We start from the raw sequence: 13,491 nt of genomic DNA on the forward strand, positions 1-13,491 counted from the left end.
GATTCCTTACAAGCCCAGCTGATCAATATGGGTGTGATTCCCACTCTGGTGACGCTGCTAGGCATCCATTCCCACAACACAGCCCTGACAGAGATGTGTCTAATTGCCTTTGGGAATTTGGCTGAGCTTGGTGAGTATATCTAAATATCTGTTCAGCCAAGCAAATTAACTTACTAAGGTGATCAGTAATTTTTCGACGATGACTCCATCATCCAAAGTGGTTATTAGTATCATTCATGTGCTACTTAGATATTTTTAACTTTATTTACTGTTGAATACTTAAATTATACTTGTACATTTTGGTTTGCCAGATGTAGCTCACCATGGCCCAAACTTCTGAATCTGTTGTATAGGATAATTACAGAAATGTACACAGATCAGACACAACATTAAAACCAGTTACCAGTTTTAATGTTGTCTGATCAGTATATTGTTCTGATGCAATTCATTTCTACTGTAAAATTTGGCATATTTCTGTTTTTAATAGGATGTTGGAATAGTAAGCAACACAGGTAGGGACCGAATAGTTTAGAGTGTTACAAATACGGCTGTGAAGTTCAATTTGTATCTTTTTCTATGTGAAGTTGATATGGAAAATTAATCGTAAGGTGTCACAAAATATGGATTCTTTGAAATAATTAGATTCCAGCCATGGGGGATTGGCATGTGACCCATCATGCTAACATGTCACGTGTAAACATTATACCCGCTAAACATCAGCATGTTAGCATGCTGGCGATAGAATTTAGCATTTCTAAGTACAGCCTCACAGACACCATGCTCTGCTGCCTGCGCTTCTGGATTTAATCCCCAATTTAATTTGGCATGATGTTGAAATCGCCAGTGTAACAGCGCTGATCACAAACTGTAGTGCAGTCTTTTCACCACAGTGTCTTCATCATCCTCATCATCACGTCACCAGTCACCACTGTAACCTGTCTGTCCTCCACCTCACCTGTTGTGAGCGCCACACAGAGATGATCAGTCAAAAGACACAAACAGTCGTCCTCTCTGCTCTCTGTGATCTTGTCTGATTGTGACAGTCGGGTTGGCAGGGTGATGGGGCTGCAGCTGAGATTGAAAGAGGTCTCCCTCTATTGTTTTTGGGAAGCACAGGATGTGTTGGATAATGACAATGCTTTAAATAATGTTGTCAAGAGAAGGCTGGTGAAATGCCTCAGTAAATTCTTTCTTTATGCATAAAATTTAACATTTGTTTTGTTCATTTTTTCATAAATCCATACATTTATGAATTTATTTGTCTTGGTATTTTACCTCTACATACAGTAAAGTTGTATAGCTTCACTTTTGTCCTAACAAGTTTTCTAATTAATGACTTTATGGCTGCCATGTCAACAGCACAGACATGTCTCAAACTCTGAACAGGTAATCTATTCTAGTCACCTCCACTTATGCTTAGCTTGATACACCGATCAGCCATCACTGTTCAATCATGCACAGAAAATGACACTGGCGAAAGGCAGGCATTCGTAGATGTGCTTTAAGGGGTTATGGTGTGTCTATGGAGCCTACGTAATGGCTGAAAACTGACATTGAACTAAAAATCAAAACCCATGCAGCAGGTATCTATAGCAGAGCTGTCACAAATTCCTTGGATCAAGTATAAAGTTAGTTTAACAGCCAGACAGCAGTCTGAGACAAAAAAATAGAGGTACAACTTTGAACTGCAGTAGCATTCTAGCTAATTTCTCATTCTTATCTACAAATGGGAACATGGTCTTATGCTGCATGTTGTCTACCAGAACAAGCTCCCAAACAAACCAAAACTTACCTGCAAATGTCTTGATTGGTCAGTTTAGATGCAAAATGGTTGACCGTTTTTTCTTCAACGCAACTGTTGCAAGGATAGTATCTGTCTTTGGCTTTTCAACTACAGTTTTTCTGGTGCAAGATTGTTTACATTGTGTTTCGGTGCTGCTGCTGCTGGCTCAGTTGTCAGCAAAACACAAACAAAAATAGGCTTGGAGGCTAATGGTACATTTCCAGTATATATTTTGTGTGTGTGTGTGTGTGTGTGTGTGTGTGTGTGTGTGTGTGTGTGTGTGTGAGTGTGAGTGTGAGTGTGTGGGTAAAATAATCATTTTTCTTTGAACAATAAAGAAATAAAATATTGATTTAACGATTCTTGACTGCAAAAAAGGACTGATTTTTATTTCGATTGGACTTTACGATAAAACATGTTCACAGCTCCTCCTGCAGAGCCTAGAAATGCCTGCAGTCATGCAAAAAAAATCATTAACCTGAATGGAATACACATAAGATATCTTGGATTGATCAAGAGAGTGCAGGCAAACTTTATTTTAAGTGGTGGAGACTGTAAAGGAGAGTGTCTCTGTTATGACATGCCTGTGATAATCCTCATGTGTTTACAGAGTCCAGCAAAGAGCAGTTTGCCTCCACCAACATTGCTGAGGAGCTGGTGCATCTCTTCCAAAAGCAGACAGAACATGAGAAGAAGGAAATGATTTTTGAGGTCCTGGCTCCACTTGCAGAAAATGGTAATGTGCTTTATTTCGTCGATCTTTTTTTTAATCATTATTAAGCTTTTCAGAGACCACATCCACTGTATGGGAAGTCTGATTTCAAACACAGAGCCGAGAGAGACTGCAATGTTCTCCCATGCGTTTAGATGTCCACCTACTGTACAGAAATGTATCCTCTCAGTGTGAGTCATGCTTTCCAGGCTAGCTGCTAACTGCACAGTTGCTCTTTTTTAAACATCACAGCACACGCGCGTCTGCATGTGTTTCGGCAGCAGAGAGAGCATCTTACTAAATGTTGTTATCACCATTCCCGGCAGACTGGGTGCTCCCACATTGTCAGTCTCCAGGACAACGTCCTACTTAACTCCACTCTAGAGAAAACTTGCTCTCTCTATCTCACCACCTCTTTCATTTGTTACTCTGCATGTTGTTTATTAGGTTTCTAGAGAAACAACATTTGAACACTTATTCTTTGAAAAAGTCAAAGGTATAATGGTGAGAGAAGGACAATTTTTTTTTTTTTTTTCTGGTCTGCAAGAGCTAACTGGGGACATTTTTAAAAGACCTATCTATACCTGTCTATCCCGTTCTCTGCTGTAATTTGTTTCTTAGTTTCTTATTTTAAAAGTTTGTGTCTGCTGATGTTTTCAAATCAAGTCCTCAAATGATCTTAGTCTTTACATAAATGATTTATTTTCCTACTACGTGATACAGTGTCTGTTTTTATGCTGATTGTGCTCTCTTATATGCTGTCGGCTCCACTACAAACAAGGTCTTCTGCCGGTCACAGTCTGCTTTTGGCGACCTCCAGATCGCTTTTATTAGTTTAAAGCTTGTTCTAAGCCCCAGAAGCCAAAATGTATGCATTTAATGAGAGCACAAACTTCTGATGTTCTCACTCGAATCTGTACTCTCAATGGAAGTCTCATAGATACAGTACAGCATTATAAATACCGATTTTTGAGGCCAATACTGACATTGATATTTGGGAGTTGAAAACGTTCAAACATCACATCGGCAGATAATGTTTTTTAACATTAATGCATAACATAAACAAACAATCTTGATATGGCAAGCTTAGATTTTTTTGTAATATATTATTTACCTACTTTTAAGAATTGTCACCAAGATGCATACTAATCAGGACATTTTACCTTTGAAAATTCTACTTGTCAGTGGTCTCTAGTGGACAAACTATGTAAGGGTGACACTGTTTCTAAATGATCCTCAAACCTTGTTTGGAATATTGTACTGCTCAGCCGTCATATACACGAATACGGATAAATCTTCAGTAAGCTGAAATCGACTGACATATCAGTCATGTAGATGTATTAGTCGAGCTCTACTACAAAAAAGTATGTGATATGACCAACATACAATCCACATTACTGTCTACTCTGGATTGCAGAGATAGCCTGGCTACTAATGCTGCTGCTGCTGCCCTTAAACCACTGGATGCCGTTATTCTGAGACTTCCTGAATATATAAAGCTTAGCTCAAGTAATTAATCAACATTCCATTATTATGCTTTACATGCTGTGTCCCGTTGGTGTGCTGGACCTTGATGAGTCCCATGTGTGCTTATGGTGTCATATGATGCATATCATGATGCACCACTGCGCTGCAGCAGGGTTGTGTTTGAGACTTTCAGAATTTCAAACTGCTCACCGTAGTCTTCTGTGAATCTCTTACCCTCTTTCCACTGCCAGATGTGATAAAGCTGCAGCTGGTGGAGGCGGGCTTGGTGGAGTGTCTGCTGGAGGTGGTGGCTCACACTGTGGATGGGGAGAGGGAGGAGGACATCGCCCAACTCAAGACTGCCTCCGACCTCATGGTTCTCCTTCTCCTGGGAGGTAAAGACAAGGGTTTGACCAATGCATAGGGCCAATGTTAACTCCTAAGAAACTGTTTTTAGTTTCATCAGTTCTGCAACAAACTTAGTAGGTTTGATGTGTTCAGTCATAAAATGTCTAACAGTTACATTTATTTACAGCTACATAGGGTTAGGATTAGGGTTCAAAAACACCATCCATTATCCAGTGCCAGAACCATACGCACAGGAAACCCACATTCAGAATCCATACGAATTTGAACTTTAAAAGGAACCTTCTCTAACAGTAATTAAAAATCCATACTTTATTCAAACTATCATTACTGTTGCAGCACAGACCCTGCAGCAAACTGTCATCATAAGGGGAAAGGATCGTCCCATAACTGACTTAATTAATGGATGCAAAATTTCACTTACGCACGTATATGACCAAAAATAACTCGTCCAGCACTGATGTAGAGAATTAATAATTCAACCTTCATGCAAATATTTTATTACAGCAGATTAGCCCTGTGTGTTATAACTGTGCATACTAGTCTTACCAAACCCATCAGTTCACATGCTCTTGATTACGTTCTGTAAAAGCAGCACTATGACATTCTTTACTCTTTCACTCTTATGAGCAACCAAGCAATGATTGGTCATTATGTTACACTAGTGCCTGATAAATCTTGTAACCTGCAGACACCTGCTTTTTCATCTTTATTCCTCTGTTGTGTGCATATTGTGGCAGATTATTGTCAATCATCTAAGAGCCCAATCTGAATTATACTGTATATTGTAAAAAACATTTGACAGTAGAATATAATCCTAAAACACCACAAACCAGTCTTTAAAAATGACCACAGTTCAGTACCTCAGTGAGACTGCAAACAGCTATACGTTGCTTCTGTAACCTGACTTCACTCTGCCGTGTAGATGAGTCCATGCAGAAGCTGTTTGAGGGAGGAAAGGGCAGTGTCTTCCAGCGGGTCCTGTCCTGGATACCATCTCATAACCATCAGCTGCAGCTGGCGGGGGCTCTGGCTATTGCCAATTTTGCTCGCAACGGTAAGCTTTACTTCACTCTGTTTCAAGATGAAGTTGCCACAGAAAATAGAGTGAAAATGGAAAAATGTATAGTGGGACATTGGAGCAGCAAAAAAAAAAAAAACAATGAGGGTCAATAAAGAAAATAGTTCTGCTGCTTTTCTTATGTCATTTTTTCTTGTCTTTTCCCATAACAGGAGAGACAGTGATTTCTAATAATCAAAAATAAACAGGACAAAACAAAAATAAACAGGAAGATGGTGATTGGACACAAAATAAAATAGCAATAATTAAAACTTCATTCTTGATGTTTGGTGACTTATTTGCAGTAACTATCAATTAAGGGCAAAAATATTATGACTTTGAAGCAGTACCCAGCAATTGTCAGATTTCCTTGTGAAGTGCAGTCTCTGACACAACGCTAAGGTTTCTCCTCTCCTCGCATTTTATATAGATGGGAATTGCATCCACATGGTGGACACTGGTATTGTGCAGAAGCTTCTGGAGCTGTTGGATCGGCATGTTGAGGAAGGCAATGTCACAGTTCAACACGCAGCTCTCAGCGCCCTGAGGAACCTGGCCATACCTGGTGAGCTGCTATATCAAGCCAAACGTATTAGAGCTTGCATACACAACCGGATCTGTCATCTAGTAGTCTTCATGGATCCACTTGGTTTCTAGTAACTGAGACATGACCAGGTTTTGGCTATATTCAGTTAAATTGACTTTGTTAGGGTACCATTGTCCTTCAGCCGCTCTTTAGTCTGTGTGTCAGTAGGTCTAATACCTGAAAAACACCTATTCTTATTTTTTAAACTTAATTTTATGCACATTGGTTTCAGCTAGTTTTCCATTGGACTGTTTTAGAAAAAAGTTCTCTCTTACATACACATTGCGCACATTTTTGTAACCTCAACCTTGTATTTTGAGAATAGCCATCTGTGCTTAGTGTCGTTTTAAGTAAAGATGGTACTACTGATGGCTAAGTGTTTAAAGAGATGTTTTAGCATAAAATACACTGCAAACTGCAAAAAATGGTATGAAAATCAATGAAAATTTTCTTCTTTTTTTTTTGTCAGAACAGTGTTTAAACCTACCTTGTTGCTTCCCTCTGTCCAGTGGTAAACAAATCCAAGATGCTGTCAGCAGGCGTAGCAGACGTGGTGTTGAAGTTCTTGCAATCAGAGATGCCTCCAGTCCAGTTTAAACTCTTGGGAACATTACGTATGCTCATCGATACACAAGGTAGAAATTTTATCATTTATTTGTCTTTATTTGTACCAAATCCTTAAAAATCCTCACAGCAAAGCTTATGAATATATCCACTCTGACAACAAAACATGGACTGTGAAGCAGATTGTAAATTCTGAAAACATGGTCAATAACCTGTAGACCTGTTACACAGACGAGTTCATGAAGTTTGAAGCACCTGTGATAGATATTCCATGGTTCCAACGTTGGTAGCCATTATTCGTTTTTTTCCCTCAGCTCGATTTAAGCTTTGGTATGATAATCAAGAGATATTCTTGGTAGGCCATTGTAATCTAAAACTCAGTCAGAGCTTTTTCAAAAAATGAGATTGAACCAAATGAAATGTAGCGTATACTTGGGTACAAACGGGACTTGCTGGTACTGGACTTTGGTGACAGCAGAATAAAAGACAATAATACTTTGTGTGATGTGTGTATGTTGGTTAAGCTGAAGCCGCTGACCAGTTGGGAACCAATGTGAAACTGGTGGAGAGACTAGTGGAGTGGTGTGAAGCCAAAGATCACGCGGGAGTGATGGGCGAGTCCAACAGGCTCCTGTCAGCCCTCATTAGACACAGCAAGTCCAAGGTCAGACACCACACTCATCATGAATTTATTTCCTCTGTGGCAGTAGAACATGTTACAGCAGCCTTAAGGAACTCCTGCAGGTTAAATCGGGATAACCAATAACTTTCAGACTAACTCTGAAAGACTGACTATCAACACTTTTTCAAACCTAATTTCTAGAAAAAATATTTTTTCATATTCAGGCCAGCACCTTTCTCTCAAGAGCAGTTGAGAACTCTCAGCATAGTCTTTTCCCTTCATTCAGTTTTATGCGCTGTGTAGAAACACTGTCATGCCTAAGTCTTATATTGGTAGGGAAAACCCTAAACAACAGTGTGAGCATTTCCTTCCCTATTAAAACATTTGCAAAGATGGTATAAACAAAACGGGGACCCACTCAAAGACATCTAGTGATCAAAGACTCCAGGTTACCCTAAACTATGGGAAACAAAGCAGATTATGAATTTAAAGCTTTAACTGTAAATGCTAAACCGTATCACCAATAAAGAAGAGCCATTAAGTCAGGGAAGTGACTCTGTAAAGTCAGTTTGATAACATTAGCACCATAATCTACTGCTCATACCAGACCAAAAAGTTATTGTACTTTGCAATATTTGTCAGAAAAATCACATCCATAAAAAGTATAAAATAATGGGTTTACTTCAGTGTACTACTGTATGGATTTGAAATGGCCTTTGGCATCAATGATGGATCAATTAATAACCTTGTTGTCAGTGTCACCCTGCACCCTGTCATAATAAATACAGGAAAAGGCCCAGAGAGATACATATTTACTATCTATATTTATCTGAAAATAGAAAATCTCAGGATTGGTTTATTAAAATCATACTTTTTTTTTTTTTTTTGTGGATTACAGGAAGTCGTCAGAACTGTCATCCAGGGAGGAGGAGTCAAGCATTTAGTTACCATGGCAACTAGTGAGCACATGATTATGCAGAATGAAGCACTGGTGGCTTTGGGTCTCATAGCAGCACTGGATTTGGGTAAGAGCAAAGCTGGATTAAGCAAATTTGTAATTCAGTTATTATTTATTTGTATTACAGCCCGAATGTATGAAATTTGTTTAACACAAAAAATTGGAATCCAGAGCATTTTTTTAGTGTTTGTAATAATTTAACTATAAAGCAAAATCAAGCCCACAAGCGGTGACAATTCTCTGAGAGGCTTTCACCACCTGATACAGAATCTGTTGAATTGCTTAAAGAGATGCTTAATCAAAAATGCGAACCAGCAGCTCATGAACAGAAGCTGGTAGTACTGCGTGATAAACACACACTCACAAAAAAAAAAAAGCTAACTGTCTCTTTTGAGCCTTTGACAGATGGGAAAAGATGTAAAAAATTGGAACTGACCTGAAACTATTTATGATTGAAGACAGCTTGAGAGTTAAGGTGTAAAGACACTAAACTTGAAAAAGTCTAACTCAGTCCTGTGACTTCTGAGAATGGGAGCAGAGAGCATTTTAGCTTGCATTATTTATCATATCCCCAAAGTAAACCTGACAATCTACTCTGTAACACGTACTGCAGATAACCAAAACATTTCCTCCATATTCACAATGGTAATGCATTGAGACTCTTTTTCTGGATTTCAGTTGCAGCTGAGAAGGACTTTGTTGGAGCCAACCTGGTGTCAGTGCTTCACAAGCTGCTGTCAGATGAGAGGAGTGCTCCAGAGATCAAGTACAACTCTATGATCCTCATCTGTGCAGTCATGGGCTCAGGTAAGACTTAAATACACTACCGGTCAAAAGCTTTAGAACACCTCCATTTTGCGGTTGTTACTGAAGTTTACATAGTGTAATATCTCATTCTTTCTAAAATTAAAGTGTAGAACAAATAAAAAATCTATTGAAAAAATAAAAACAAAGAATCATGGAATATTTTTCTTGTTGAAAAAATGTGATCTAAATTTTTGACTCATCCACCAGTTGAACACAATCGGGACGTTCTCTCTACAATGGAAATCAAATATTGTTCAGAAAGTTTGTCCCAACACTTTTGCAGAAGTTCCCACAAATGTGTAGCACCTGCAAGTGGCTTTGCTTTCACCTTCTCTCCAGTCCATCCCAAAACCAGCTCCATGGGGTTTAAGTCTGGAGACTGTGCTGGTCTTCCAGCAATATACGGTCCTACTTCCTGCAGTACAGCGTTGTCCTAATAATGCATCAGAGGTTCTAGTAACACAGTGTGTTCCAACACTGCCTTTGTACAGACAGCAGGTTTGTGAGCCATCACAAAAAGCTGGGCAACCTATTGGAATTGTTTGCCTTAATATTCAAGGCTTCATTTACGTCCATTGCTGCAGAAAAGCTGTAAGTGAACAATTTCTTCATCTCTGAAAAAGGCCTGTTTTCTAAACTTACATGATCTCTCAGTTTTTGGTGACCTCAACTTTTTTTTTTTAAATTAATTAATTAATTAATTTTAAATCCCAGGCAGTTTACCGCTGACCTTTGTGTAATTTAAAGTTATTGACTGGACTTGATCATTTAAATTTCAGAGGGGGATGTTCTCAAACTTTTGATCGGTAGTGTATGCTTTCATCATTACTTACTAAGCCAAAGTCTCTGGGCCTCTTTTAAATTTGATTGCAGTTACCTCCTGTTCACATGTGGCTTTTAATGTGAAACATCTGCAGGATAATGTACATTTCCGCAGTAGTAAGTCCATCAGTACAACACTCATACTCACCACTCTTCTACTCTGAGCTTCTCTTCTTACCAGAGTGCTGTCATATTACTTTGTCATTTTTGTGATTACTGTTAAGGTACCATCAAATGAAACTCTCACTTCCTGCATAAGATGTTTCACTTTAAATGTCCTCTAGCAGCTCAAAGGGCATTATCCCTCACTTTCAGGCTTTTATTGTGAAACACCTGGAAGAAGTATTAAGGTTCATTGATGGTAGCTTAACCCTGATTTTAAAAAAAAAAGGGAAAAAAATCCAAAATTAGAGGTGATTGGTATGAATAGTAGCATTTCTGAGAAAATCAGAGCTGAAGTGATATTTGTGACATCACAACTGTATAATTATTTGAATACAGTTTTTGAGAATTCATGATACTTTTTTCCTGTTTTTTGGGGGTTTTTTTCTGTCGTTATAGAGCCTCTTCACAAAGAAGTCCAGAGCCTGGCGTTCATCGACGTGGTGTCCAAGCTGAGGGCTCATGAAAACAAGACGGTATCACACCAGGCATCGCTCACAGAGCAGCGACTAACTGCCCAGAGCTAAATGACTGTGTCCAAGACCCACCCACCCAACCACCCACTTAAACGCCTGCCTGACCACCTAATCACCCAATGACACCTCATGACTGCTCTCCCCTGTGCCCCATTGTCATGTGCCAAGGTACCATGTCGCGTTAACTGCCAGCCAGACATAGAGTTCTGTCTCTACCCTCGACCCTCTGCCCTGCTCACCTCTATTAGGGTTAGACTGATGTGGGTTTTAGAACGCCAGTACTTTATGCTTCTATTCAAATCATAAATCTGAGCTTTTTCTAATAGAATTTTTATTTTGACGAGAATTTACCCAGAGTTAAATACTTGTTAGGGTGGAAAAGCCTCTGAAACTGTTTTTAGACTACCATGGGACACCAAAACTCTCCTCTGAAAGCCATAATAACGAGATTTATTTAGGTAGGTTAGCAGGTCCTTAAGGCAGGGTGAGGCAGGCTTCATTTCAGGCTTTACAGACTGACACCCCTTAAATGCTCAATAGAGTGATTTGTCTAGAGGTCGACACCACTGACTTGCTGGTATGTTTTTGTTTGTTTTTTTTAAATTGATGCATCAGTCTAGCCCTAGTCCCCACCTCTACTTGTGCATGCCTCTTCTGCTACAAGTAGCTCCACAGGAGCTGAGGCGCCATAGACAGCCTAACGCAATAGATTAAGAGACGACACTCTTTTACGACCATAGCTGTGATCCCATCTGCCGGTAACCCACCAGTGAAAATGTGCACAAAAGAACAAAAAAAATGACCTTCCTGTCGTGATTTTCTTTCATTTTTAAGAAAAAGCAGCCATCCATGATGTGCCCAGTTGTGTCTCATGTAGCTCAAGTATAAATTGACTAGAAACTGTGCATGTTTTAGTCCTGTTGGTGTGCCAGTGTTCACTTTACCTCTCTACCGCTCGCATACTCCAAACTACAGCGTGCCCTCTTCTACTAACACCTCCAGTCTTGTTTTTGCACTTGTTCTTTAAGACTTGGATCTAGAGATTTTATTCAGATTTTTAATTCCACGGTTGTCCAAACACATTCCCCCTGGTCCAACAGCTGTACAGTGAAGATAGAGGCTCCATAAGTTTCCATGCCATTGCTGAAAGAGAATCATGCAAGAACCAGGTGAAGCAAATGTAGTGAAGAACAGGGCTGTAGTCAAGGTTGCCATTGTTAGTTGAATTCAGTTCTGCTCCAAGACTTGAGTGTAGCCAAGTTAATGTCAAGACAAGGTAAAAATAGGAAACTGAAAGTGTGTCTTTTCCAATGGAAATGTAATGCTTTATAAATTTAACCGTCAACAAGAGACGTACAACTCTGTTCGCCTTCATCCAATGCTGTCTTATAATATGTATCACAGTCTTGAATTGCCATATCTCAGATGTTTTAGTTACTGAACGGCTCATAAGATTGATTATGGTAAGAATCCTTGAAATACGAACACACCAGATGGTAGCCAATATTCTTAGCAAGATATAAAGTGGGGAAAAAACAATGTCAGGTGGGTGCAAAGTAGAGCCCAACCAATATATCGGTCGACCGATGTAACGGTATATTGGCCTGTGACAGACATATCGGTATCCAGGTATATGAGGTCCAATATGCGCCGATATGATAACTTTTTATTACAGAACATAATGGCAGAAAAGGATGCTTGGGGTAATTTAGAAATAGTGTCATCACAGTTTGTCCAGCAGAGTGCACTCTGACTCCCCTGTTAACAATGCTCTCAGCACTGTGTGCAGCACATGTAGCAGAGTACGCGTCCCATCTGAACATACGATGGTGTAGAGTCGAGCGGTGTCTTCACGGTAGGTTGTTAACTAGAAATACGTTGCTGGATATATATAATATGTATATATGTATAAAAACTCCCTAAAATTGGTATCGGCATCAGCTCCAAAACTTCAGTATCGGTCAGGCTTTAGTGCAAAGTAATAAAAAATGTGATTTAGCCTGACTAAGGAAGACACCATGTAAAATAAAAGATGGCGCAAGATGTCTTTTTTGCCAGTCTTTGATTTCAGATGGTTAGTATTGACTTGAATTAGAGACCTTTCTTGGTCAGACTAAATCTTGTGTTTTGTTTTTCCACCCGCCTGACAGTTTTCTCCCACTGTATACATTGCTGAGAAAGTAGGTAATTTAACATCAGTCCAATCAATGCATCAAAGGCTGACACACTGCTTAGGTAAGTCTTTCATTTGTGGTGCTGTGGACAGAATTCAAGAAAATATCAATAAAAGGTCATTTTTTTAAATATTTTTAGATGAACAGAAAATGGGAGAATTAGCTCTCAAGAGAAGCTAAGAACAAGTTAAAGTCAAAGTTGGCATGAGACTAAGATAGAAAAGTAGGCTGAAGAACTTCGGCATAACATCAAGATTTACTCCCTGATCCTGTTTTATAACACAATAATGCCCCAAAAGCTCTGTTTAAAAAAAAAAACTAAAAAAAAAAAAAAAGCAGGCTGTGTAATTTGAACATTATGAAATAAAGCAGGCACCATTCCTACAAGTGTGTGTGTACGGTTTGTATGTGTGTGTTCGTGAATGCACAGCGTGGGTTAGGCAGCCTGGAGCAAAGTCTGGGATCTTGTGAGAACAGGTAATGAATGCAAACACAGATGACTGTGTCGCTGTATTTTGGCTGTTGAACCCCCCCCCCCCAACCACGGCCACAGCAGCACCAATTCCTCCAGAGGACAGGTCTCTCTTATGTGTGGCGGTTGGCTCCTCTAATCAACGGGATTTCTGCTAACATGCATATCTCAGCATGTCCAACACTGTACTGACACCCTGTTAACATGCCACGGTGTGTTTCCTGGTCTGGGCCCACACTTTTTTTTAAAAAGGTATGAATGGTTATTTATCAGATTTGTGCTCTACTAAAGACACATGCCAGTGGAGATGTATCCATAGTAACTACGTAAAATACTATAAACTTAAATGTTTGTTGTAAATGTCATGAGTTGTACATTTGGAGGACTGTAACTCAACAGATAATTAAAGATGATAGCTGGAGATGGCTGATGTCTTTATTCTTACAGTATCTCAGGAAAA

At 39.4% G+C, this 13,491-nt stretch overlaps 1 protein-coding gene across 2 annotated transcripts in view; it reads left to right on the forward strand.

The window, feature by feature from the left end:
- rap1gds1 (RAP1, GTP-GDP dissociation stimulator 1) overlaps window positions 1–13,445 on the forward strand; it is a 33,600-nt gene extending 20,155 nt beyond the window's left edge. For both annotated transcript variants that reach the window (XM_040140904.1, XM_040140905.1), the window contains 10 exons: window positions 2–130; window positions 2,394–2,519; window positions 4,214–4,357; window positions 5,254–5,385; window positions 5,819–5,953; window positions 6,484–6,609; window positions 7,063–7,202; window positions 8,059–8,185; window positions 8,797–8,925; window positions 10,309–13,445. In XM_040140904.1, the coding sequence (XP_039996838.1) occupies window positions 2–130; window positions 2,394–2,519; window positions 4,214–4,357; window positions 5,254–5,385; window positions 5,819–5,953; window positions 6,484–6,609; window positions 7,063–7,202; window positions 8,059–8,185; window positions 8,797–8,925; window positions 10,309–10,436 (1,316 nt within the window). In that variant the 3' untranslated portion in view covers window positions 10,437–13,445. The remainder of the gene's footprint in view (window position 1; window positions 131–2,393; window positions 2,520–4,213; window positions 4,358–5,253; window positions 5,386–5,818; window positions 5,954–6,483; window positions 6,610–7,062; window positions 7,203–8,058; window positions 8,186–8,796; window positions 8,926–10,308) is intronic.
- Window positions 13,446–13,491: the final 46 nt, after the last annotated feature.

This window comes from Xiphias gladius, chromosome 12, assembly GCF_016859285.1.
Source record: "Xiphias gladius isolate SHS-SW01 ecotype Sanya breed wild chromosome 12, ASM1685928v1, whole genome shotgun sequence".
In the NCBI taxonomy this organism is placed as follows: domain Eukaryota; kingdom Metazoa; phylum Chordata; class Actinopteri; order Istiophoriformes; family Xiphiidae; genus Xiphias; species Xiphias gladius.